Here is a 10,890-nt window from a genome sequence, read left to right as displayed (position 1 = left end):
AAAAGCCAAAAAGCTCTCTCAGATAGGCTCAATCAATGTAGAAGTCGTTCCAAATGAGCCTTAAGTTGTTTGGAGCATAATTTTCAAAATCAGACCGGACCAGACAGTCGGATTAGAAAAATTAGGAATCGGTCAGGTATCGTTTTGTTTTACCTCAGAATCATTATTTCGTTGATTTAGTCAGAAAATTGCTGATCCAGGCGTTAAACCGTTCGAACCATTTTAGTTGTGTTTTATTTTTTTTATTAAAATGGGCCATCTGTTCGATTTTAACAATCGGACAGTTCGATCCAGGAACCAGACGCCTGACTGATTCCTTATCCGATTCGGTTTTAAATGAAGTCAAAATTTAAATGGGCCCGGCCCGAAGTACGAACCTAAAACAATGTAAAATCGGGCCCGAAGCCCGGCCCGTGAACAATCTCCATAATCCATATATAGGTTAGTGATCAGCCGTTGATTTCCGGCTCATGCATGTCTGCCACGTTGTCGAGATATAGTTTGACGATTTCAGTTGCCCTCCCTTCAGATTTTTGCCTTCTTAATTGACACAAATGCCCTCCTACAACCGCTTCCAGTTCCAACAATCCGGCTGCTGTCAGAGTGTAGCCGTGTCGGCTTCTCAACAAGGCTAATCTGATAATTTCAATCAATCGAACAACAATAATCGTCGGAAGACGAAGCATCTCACATTGCTTTCAGTCTATTTTCACAGTTCACTCCCTTCCTGTTTTCCTCCACTGAAGCAAAGAGAGCACAGAAAAGCAGCGAGAATGGAGAAGCCAAGCGAGATCAGCAGTTCGAAGATGTTCGGAGGGTACAACAAGAGATACAAACATTACAGCTCGACTCTGGGCTGCTCCATGACCTTCCACATTTACTTCCCTCCCTCCCCCTCTCAGAAGATCCCCGTAAGTTCTTCTCTCCACCCCTCTTCACTCCATTCCCCAAAATTCTTGATTCCCATGTTCTAGGGTTCTTGATCTCCCTTACGGATGATGTTAAATCGGGACCCCTGAATGGTATTTTGTATGTTGTTGCATTGATTATTAGTAACCAATTATGGTTAATCAATGGATGCCCCGTAAGTTCTTCTCTCCACCCATCTTCACTCCATTCCCCGAACACTTTATTTGTAGTCCTGAGACCACGCAATTTGTGGATTACATTTCGAAATGAAGTGATTTATTTGAGTATGATATAAACGTTTTATAAACAGTTGAGATGTTTTGACTACATAACCATTAGATTCTAATTGTTCCTTCAGTATGTAACGTTTTGATGGGTATTTTCCAAAAGATTGGTACACCATTAATATCTATATTTTGTAAGAAAATCCACTGTTCGTTTCTGTTTTCGATAAACTGGTGACTGTAGAAATACTATGTAAAGATTCGTTATGGTAAGTACTTCCTGAAACAAAATTAGCAGAACTGTACATTTTCTTTTCCATTATTTCTATTATATGATAGATAGGGAAGCATTTAAAGAATGTCTTGCATGACCCTGGAGTCTTATATATTCTGGCAGTTGAGGTGGCAACCCAAAAGGGTTTCACTTGCTTCAGATGGATTGCGACAATCCAAAGGACATGTTAAAGCGGCCCTTTTCTGGGCATCTAAAAGATGCTGGTTGTAATAAGGAGAGGAATCCAATAAGGCACAGAGAAATGTTTAGAATGCTAAAACGTTAGGATGTCATTAATCATTCAACTTAAATTGCGAAAGCATATGGTTCTAATAAATTAGAATTACATCAATTATTTGTATCCTGTGGTTCAATGGTCTTTTATTTTTATTTGGACATTCTTTTGATATTATATTAATTGTAGTTGGATTTCAGATCTAAGTAATAACTGCCAAAAGATTCCATTTTTCTAAAGTATTGTATCTCTTTAAATTCCTATTAGATGTTCATAAGGTGCCTCTAACTTCAGATTATGGACAAGCTTACACGCTTAATTTGAGGCATTTTCTTCACCCCCATGAGCATGCATTATTCAGAGTTGTACTTTTGGTGCTTTTGGTTGCATACTGCCTCAAGGCGCATCAGAGGCCTGCATGTCAAAACACCTCTGTATATGCTGCGATAGAAAATGGGGCCTGACTACATTGTTTTGATTGCTTTTCATTTTCTACAGGTGCTTTACTGGCTTTCTGGTCTCACATGTACAGATGAAAATTTTATAATCAAGTCTGGAGCTCAACGTGCAGCTGCGGCTCAGGGGATTGCACTAGTTGCCCCTGATACATCTCCAAGTAAGTTATGTTTTCATTTATAAATATTGCCTGGTATTTTGGTAATGGAAATTTTTATAATTTTTAGGATGGTAGTGCATCTAGTGCATTTACAACCTCCTATCATCCTCTGTTGTATAAGATATGTTGGATGGAACATTGAACTGAATTATGATTCAAATCAAGGAAGAATACCAAGAAAACTACATGACAGCCCCATCTATGTATTGGAGCCTTTATGGTGGGTGAATGCATTCTAGTGTTCCTTAGGCTCAGTTTGGAAGGAGTACAAATACAAATATGTAGAGTGCAAAACCTTGTATTATGTGTTATTTTGTATGTATTTGTACTGTACAAATACAAATATGTAGAGCGTAAAACCTTATATTTTATATTATTTTGTATGTATTTAGACAGTACATTATTTGTATTTGTACTCATTCCAAATGGAGCCTTAAGAATATTTGGCAACATGGTTCTCTTTGATTTATCATGGGCATTGAAGGCTGACTCTTGTCTTTTTTGGGTATGGAAAGCCCTGAATAAATGATTATGACACATTAGGAGGTATTGGATACTGTATTAATATTGTTAAGGGCAAAAGCCCCGGAGAAGACTATACAGGTCTCTTCAATGATAAAATCCAGATGTACAAAAATCGGCTATATATCTACAACCATCTCATGTATTATCTTATTCCCATCAGAGTCAGAGTTTTGGTACTGGATTCCTTCAAAGTTTAATTTTGGTATGTGTTTTGTTAGATTTTCCTGACTTCTGAGGGTGTAAACCCTTTGAAGTTCTCTCTTTGAAATTTGATTTTTGTAAATGATTTTTATGTGTATAAGTATATTTGTTTAATATGAATGAGGTTCTCTACATCCTTCACTCTTTCCTATAAACCAAGATAGATAGTGTATGGAGCCATTTGTTGTAATTGTAAGACTTTCACAAATAGAAGACATGCATACATAGATCCCCCGGTGAGTGTGCATATGCATATGTGAACCCATGTCCACCTAAAAAGTAGCTGTTGCTACTCATATTTGGAAATCCCTACTAATATGTGTATGTTTGCAATATGATGTCAAAGGAGGAGGTTGTATTATGGCTGCTGTTGACTCTTAGGCGTAGTCAAGGTCTTCAACCCATTGTTGGCCCAGCCAGTTGAACCATTCAACCCATACCTGGTCATAATACTGCTTTGTCTAACCCCATGCCTGCTAAAACACAAGTAACCATTGACGGTCAAAGATTTGGTGACCCTGGTTGACCCAAACAGCGGTTGATAGGTTGAGCTCTTTCAACATATTAAATTATTAATTTCTATATTTTATGTTTACATTTTTTTTATGGGAGCCATTGTTCCATCCCTATTCCCCTTCCCTGTTATACTTCGTTTTCTATCCTTTTCATTTTTCACTTCAGGCTTCAAATTTGAATGCTAGCTCTAAAATCTGAACGTAGAATGCCATGCCTAACCAAGCAATGCTGCAGTGGCACACCGACAATAAAGAAGACAAGAACTTGAAATGGTGAACCATTAGTCAAAAAGAAAAAAAAACAGAAACAAATAAATAAATAAATAAGGAATGAGAATTTATATCTAGTGATAAAGACATAGGTGACAAAAAACAAGGATTATAGCAGCCAATGGTTGAAACAGAGCTTGATATCATAACAACAGCAGGCAACTGAAATTCTTTTCATGCAACAGTCCTATCTCTTGATTCTCTTCTTCTCAGGAGACGATTGGTCCCATGTTCATTTCAGATTTTAGTTTTCTCTAATCCCTTCAAGAATGGAGAGTCACCGGTCCATCTCTTCTTCACAGGTGGCAGTCCCATCTCTTATTTTCAAGCTGCATTAAATGCTCAACTGCTTGAACCTATGAATGTAGATCACAAATTCATCGAGAATCTAAACTATTGCAAGTGTGGTGGGACGTAGCTTCTCCCGTATCATTGCCGTTGCACCACTGTATCTAGTCATCATTGCCTTATCATTCTATGGTCTTACTAGATCTATGTCCCCCCCCCCCCTCCCGCCATTATCTAGGGTTTCATTGTAGTTGCATGTCCACTGGTGGTTCAGGTTTTAAAAACACTGGATGTAGTCTGTTGTAAAGCATTGATGAACCTTAATGTCTTGGAATTTATGGTTTTTATGCTTACTTGACAGTTATTACTGATTGGCAATTAAAAAACAGGGGGGAAACTGCTACTGATGTTAGGTCATTTTGTTTGTTTACATTGTCTCTTTTAACTCCAAATAGATTATAGGATAGTTGATGCCTTTAATTTTAAGAAACAAAATATATCACTTTATATTAATTTGTTTTCAGATTATTTTCAAGCTGTTTCTATATCTGGTCTCTGTTGTGGTCATGTAAACTGTAGTGTTGTTGACCGGATGTTTTTATGGTGTTTTTTTTTCATGTATTAAGGAGGCCTTAATGTGGAAGGAGAGGCAGACAGCTGGGACTTTGGTGTAGGTATGCAACGTTGTGCCACTCATAGTTTTCACTTTTGTTGAATACTTCAGATGGAAATGCTTTAGTAATATTTTAATCCTAGTTACAATTGACTTTTTATTCGATTGCATGATCCCTATAGCTTTATGGCTACGGATTTAATACCAATTTTCATATTCCCCAACTTCATTATATGATGCCAACACTTGGATTTGCAAGAGACTCCATTGCAAATTACAAAAGCTGAAATATGTCCTATTTGTTGCTGCTGATGCCCAGTATATTCAGACTTTAAATGCCAAAAGAGCTATTATCCAATGTTGGCTTTGGATAACCAGTGTCTTAAGAGGGTGGTCTGGATATGGACCTGACCTTTGGCATTTTTTTGTGCACTGGCCACTGCTGATGCCCAGTATATTCAGACTTTAAATGCCAAAAGAGCTATTATCCAATGTTGGCTTTGGATAACCAGTGTCTTAAGAGGGTGGTCTGGATACGGACCTGACCTTTGGCATTTTTTTGTGCACTGGCCACTCTTAGACTCAAATCTGTGTTCTCACATTTGTACCAAGCATTGATACCTTATGGATCTGCTTTAAATGCTAATGTCTTAAATAAAGAAAATGTAGAAGTTTTAAATGGTTTACCCTATTATTCTATAAACAAATTAAACTCTGGTTTACATTTTATAAATACCTCGATTCTTAAAAGGATCCTTACTTCATTAGTGGACAGTTGGTCCTTGTGTGTTTGCACTTTGCACAAACTGCTAAAAAATGGTGAGACAATTATATTAAAATGGTACTTGTCTAGGAGACAAGAGGCCCACCTAAGCAACAAGGCAGCTGCTTAGGGGACAAAAATACAAGCAAGCACCTTTTTTGTTGTTTTAATACCATTTATGCGTTTTATTATGTTCTTTTCATATATCTCATCATATAATACATATTTCTTATGTTTTATTTAGGACTTTATTATCAAAATATAAAAGATTCAAAGGGATTTGAGGAGAGAGAAAAAGTAGGACAAAAGAGGAGCTCTCATACATTTTCTTTTTCGTCTTTTTCTTTTTGAGTTATTTTCTTTTTTTTTTTTTTGATCAATAACACTTTCATTAAATCATCAATAGAAGATTTACAAGAGGAAGACAAACACACTTATCTTCCAAGAGCAACAAAGAACCTCAAGAAAAGGAAAAAAAAGAAAAAAACACACTAAAGTTACAGCTTAGCCCAAAACAGTGAATCCCTTTCTGCCCCTTGTTTAGCTAAACCGTCAGCTAGGGAATTAGCCGATCTTTTAACCCAACATGTCTTAACTTCCATCTCCCGCACCGGCCACTTGAATTTCCTCCTCTCATTATTGTACTTCCATAAACCATTGTGATCTTTACTCAGCCACCCTATCACCACCTCTGAATCCCCTTCAATCATGAGCTTCTTGATGTTCAACTCCTTAGCTTTCCGGACTCCTTCCATAACTGCAAAGATCTCAGCTCTAAGGGAGTCACCCACCCCAATTGGACCTGAGAACATGACAGAAATGACCCCATTTTCATCCCTAAAAACACCCCCAATCCCCGATTGTCCCGGATTTCCCTTTTTGAGTTATATTCTCTTTCACTAAACAGAACAGAGAAGAATATTAGATTTTTTTTTTTTTTTAATTTTTCTTTCATTACTCCCTCTCTCTCCATCTTAATTCTTTTATTAGTAGAAAACTACAACCCTTCTTGGCTGCTAGTAGTTTTTTACATCCAGATTCTCTATTAATTACTTATTACATTACAATGTTATGTTTGAAATATTGAAATTAATAGACTTAAGGTATCGCATCGGGGCCTTCCCGATACACCCCTACAGGGGGTGTATCGGCTCAGGCCATGGTTCAGAGGGTAGCCGGGACTTAAACCGACCCCTCTGAACTGGTTTTGAAAAAAATAAATAAAACACAAAAAAAGCACTGATATGGCGTATCGACCTGTATCGATATTTAGAACCTTGCTTAAACTATTATTTCCTTTTGGATATGATGAACTAATATTGGCCGATATAAAGTTTGTTGTTATTTAATAAAGTGCATTGGTACTTTTGAATTTGCTTGCTTGTTAGTTGATATATTAAACTAGGGAAATAACCTATAAACTGTTTTTTTTTTCTTCAGAAAATTCCATTGTGTAGGCAATTTTTATCTAGACATGGGTTGTTAATGGAGTTCTTGTTGACTACCATGCGTTATAACTAGGTGCTGGATTTTATTTAAATGCTACACAAGAGAAATGGAAGAATTGGCGCATGTATGATTATATTGTCAAGGAATTGCCAAAACTTCTGAGTGAAAATTTTCAGCAGCTTGATACATCACGAGCATCCATATCTGGGCATTCAATGGGTGGACATGGAGCTTTGACAATCTACCTCAAAAACCTTGACAAATATAAGGTACTAGATCATCCTTTTTAACTGTTGGGGGAAATATTGGTGTGCATAGGCTATATTATTATTATGTTCCAATTGGGGGTTCCAAAGGAAAATATTGTATGGGGATATCTGGGCCAGTTGCTGAATTGTAAATTAATATGTTTCCTGTTTTCTTCAGTTCATGGGGCTAAATAGTTAAATGCCATTCTCTGTGCCCTGCTCATTATTTTTTCTGGGAAGGATTTCTTTCTTAAAGGAATGAAATTTTGTCTATTGTTGATGATAAAAGAAGTATTAACATGCTGTTTTTTTTTTTTACAAGCAGCATTAACATGCTTTTACTTACATAACTTATTCTTTTTCAGTCAGTGTCTGCTTTTGCACCAATTGTGAACCCTATAAACTGCCCCTGGGGTCAGAAAGCTTTCACAAACTATTTGGGTGGTAATAAATCTGATTGGGAGGTGAGCTTTTAGAAAATCTAGCTGATTACAACTTTAGCTATGCTCAAATTGTAAGAGTTCCTGTTAGTTCTGGAAAGAGCATTGAAGTTGTTAGTTGGTACAAAATTGCAGGATTACGATGCAACTTGCTTGATTTCAAAGCACAACAATGTTTCAGCCACTATTCTAATTGATCAGGTAAAAGCATGAGAATTTTAATTTTAGTGATTTGATTCCACAACAATGTTTCAGCCACTATTCTAATTGATCAGGTAAAAGCATGAGAATTTTAATTTTAGTGATTTGAATGTCAAGAGTCCATAGTCCTTCAGAATTCCAATTCATCCACCCAGTCATTACCTGTGAATCTACCTCCACTTCAACCTGATCTTAGCCAAAGAAAACAGTGACCTCAAGGCCTGTATCAATGGGTTGCTCATGCTTTAGTAGAGTTATCTTGGCCAATGGGTACAGAATAAACATGGATAATATCCACTTTACTGATAAAATCCACCAGCTACTCCTAAAGGGTTTGGTTGCATTACCACTTGTTTTGAGTATCTAGCAACCTCCTGCCAACCCATAACTACATCATCCACTGAGAAGTATTTGAACTTTTCAATGTCCAATGTGCAACTCTATTGGTGACCAAATCAGTCGCTTTGACCATTGTTACCAAGGTGGCAAGGTGCGCCTAGGTGATTGTTTTAAACAGAAGATGACCCTTTTAGGATATGTTCCCTGTTGACATGGAACATGTTTCTACTTGGATATGCCTTTCATATAGGAACTAGGCAGGTTAGTACAACAAGAACCAATCAAATAAACAAGGTAGTAGCATATTAAATCCAAGAAAACAAGTGTTGTTGTAGAATTCCAAGCAAAAGGCAATAAAAAATTCAATCTAAGCAATAAATATTACAGGAAAAAAAGCAATAAGCACAACTAGAATTTAAGTGCAAAGCAAATAAGCAGAAATGGAAGTTGTGCTTATTTCAAGCAAGAAATCAGAAACTCTAAGATCAAACATCCAAATTGAAGTTCAAAAATATTAAGAAAAACCGTAAATTAAAGTTTTATCCCAAAATGAATTGGTGAATCCTTCAAAGGATAACAAAACCAAAGGCAAATGCCTCTAGCAAGGTGATAATAGGAGTGATCAAAGGAGGCCTACGTTGCAGCTTAAATCATCAGATACCCAATTAGGGAAAGAGAAACAAGTAAACAAGGAGGGTGTTGAAAGTGCTGACTCTGGTGGGAAACTGGGAACTTGCCGATACAAACAAGCGACAAAAAGAAGGATGATTCAGATGACATGTCTATCCAGAAATTAGCAGAAAGAGAGGTAACAGTTGGAAAAAGCATGGGCTTATGATTTTAGGGTGGCAAGGAATTTGTTAGAAGGGCTTTCGAGGAGTTCGGGAGGAAAAGAAGGGATGAGAAGTTGAATAAAAGAGCTCGACTGAAAGAAGGCAAGGTTTGGGATGAGGAAGATTCTGGGCAAGAAGATGCTCTGGTGGACGAAGATCGAGGCTGTGTTCATATCACAAGTAGAGGCTTAGTCGGCTCACGGTCAGTATTGTGGCGGTCTCAGCTCTAGGGGTTTCCTTTTTAGTGTCTGGGGTTTGTAGCTGTCCTCAGGTAATGTGTGGTGTTTGCATCTTTGTGTGGCTTTGGGTTGGTTATGGTCGCTGTTTAAGGGTCTTTTGGATGTGCCTCTTTCTCAGGTGATATCTTATCACTTTTCTTTTGTACTCTTTTTCTTTTAATAAATCTTTTTTTTTCTGATTCTTAAAAAAAAGCCTCTAGCAAGGTGCCAACTGGCTAGTTGGTATGGTCTCTTGCTGGTTGTAGCGGAGACTTGGGATGATATGCACAAATCGAGAAATGGTCCAAATTTTTTATTTATAAAAAAAACCTCACCTGCACCAGGGTTGGGGGGATGGGCTACCCTCCGTTGTGTAGCGCCCATGGAGCAAAAAAAAAAAAAAAACGTTAAATACATCTGAAAAACATGTAGCGATCTTTGATTAGATCAATGTAACACTGGTATCTTGCAAGGAAACATGATAGGAAGAAAATAGTGAAGTAAATCAATAAATTCGATTGAGACTTGATTTGATTTAGTTTCACTTCTTAAACTCTTCAATCATTTGCTTTTCTACCACATAATGAATCTGCATTCCTTCCATTCGATAATACTAATAATTAGCTGATATACATATACAGGGGGATGATGATAAGTTCTTGCATGAACAATTGCTTCCTCATAAGTTTGAGGAGGCATGCAGGAATGCAAATGTTCCACTGCTCTTGCGCTTGCAGCCTGGGTATGATCATTCTTACTTCTTCATTTCGACTTTCATTGATGATCACATTCGGCACCATGCCCAAGCTCTTAAGTTGTGAAACCTGCATCATTGGAGGCTTTGAACAATCTAGGATGGATGTGTGTGCTATTTTTCTTGTTCTTGATTTGAGTTTCCTGGTGTACCTAAACTTCCTCAACTCCGTAATGCTTGAATAAGTTTCTCTACTATCTCCTGCATGAAATTACTCTTTGTAGGTTGAGCATTTCTCTTGGTTCTTACAACAATTTTCGACAGATTTGGCATGGGAAATAGGGAATAGTGCTTGAGATTACTTGCTGGTCGAGTCTATCATGTGGTAGCAATGACCAAGGTTTTTAAAACCGACCCAGAGACCGAACCAGTCAGGGGTCCGGTTACTGGGTCGAGCGGGGTTCAAACGGTCAGCCCTTTCTGACAAAAATAAAAAAAATAAAAAATGGTCTAAACCATTGAACGGTTTGAATGGTTCAACCACCTGAGTCAGTGGTTTGCTGACCAAATCAACGGTTTTTTGCAAAAATCCGGTTTTGGAGAAAACGGAATCGGTCACCTGACCAGTTCCTGCTTTTTTTGGTATGACGGTCTGGTGCGGTCTGGTTTTGAAAACCATGGTAATGACGGGTGCATTTGGTATTATCTGATTACTGTTGAATTTTACTTGGGCGGGTGTCACCTACTCACCTATTGAATGCTAGCTCTCACTATTGCAAGTTAACACTATGACACCCGAATGCTATTTACAACAGCTTGGCCAGGCCAACCAACGCAGGTGGAATTTGCTAAAGCTGAAATGTGAAATCTGAAAAGTAAAAAAGCTTTGTTTAACCATTTGAAATCTGAAAAGTGAAAAGCAAAGACCTGTTTCTCTTTTTTCTCCCCTTTTTAGAGCCATCGTAAGCCAACCAACGCAGGTGGAATTTGCTAAAGCTGAAATGTGAAATCTGAAAAGCAAAAAAGCTTTGTTTA

At 37.5% G+C, this 10,890-nt stretch overlaps 1 protein-coding gene across 2 annotated transcripts; it reads left to right on the top strand.

Annotated features, from left to right (window-relative positions):
- Positions 1-570: 570 nt before the first annotated feature.
- SFGH (S-formylglutathione hydrolase) lies at positions 571-10,112 on the top strand. Of its 2 annotated transcripts, none has more exons than XM_088898829.1 (7): positions 571-911; positions 2,141-2,258; positions 4,684-4,731; positions 6,955-7,151; positions 7,496-7,594; positions 7,706-7,771; positions 9,803-10,112. In XM_088898829.1, the coding sequence occupies exons 1-7, from the start codon at positions 774-776 to the stop codon at positions 9,980-9,982; spliced, it is 846 nt and encodes a 281-aa protein (XP_088754955.1). In that variant the 5' UTR covers positions 571-773; the 3' UTR covers positions 9,983-10,112. The 2 variants fall into 2 exon arrangements, 1 of the variants encoding a protein (XP_088754955.1); XR_016082810.1 differs by having other exon boundaries at positions 606-911; positions 7,706-7,845; positions 9,803-9,941.
- The last annotated feature ends 778 nt before the right edge of the window (positions 10,113-10,890 follow it).

Source organism: Nelumbo nucifera, chromosome 2 (genome assembly GCF_055504915.1).
Source record: "Nelumbo nucifera cultivar China Antique chromosome 2, China Antique-T2T, whole genome shotgun sequence".
Taxonomy (NCBI): domain Eukaryota; kingdom Viridiplantae; phylum Streptophyta; class Magnoliopsida; order Proteales; family Nelumbonaceae; genus Nelumbo; species Nelumbo nucifera.
Note: the sequence above shows the minus strand (reverse complement) of the source record. Positions and strands in the feature narration are given on the sequence as shown.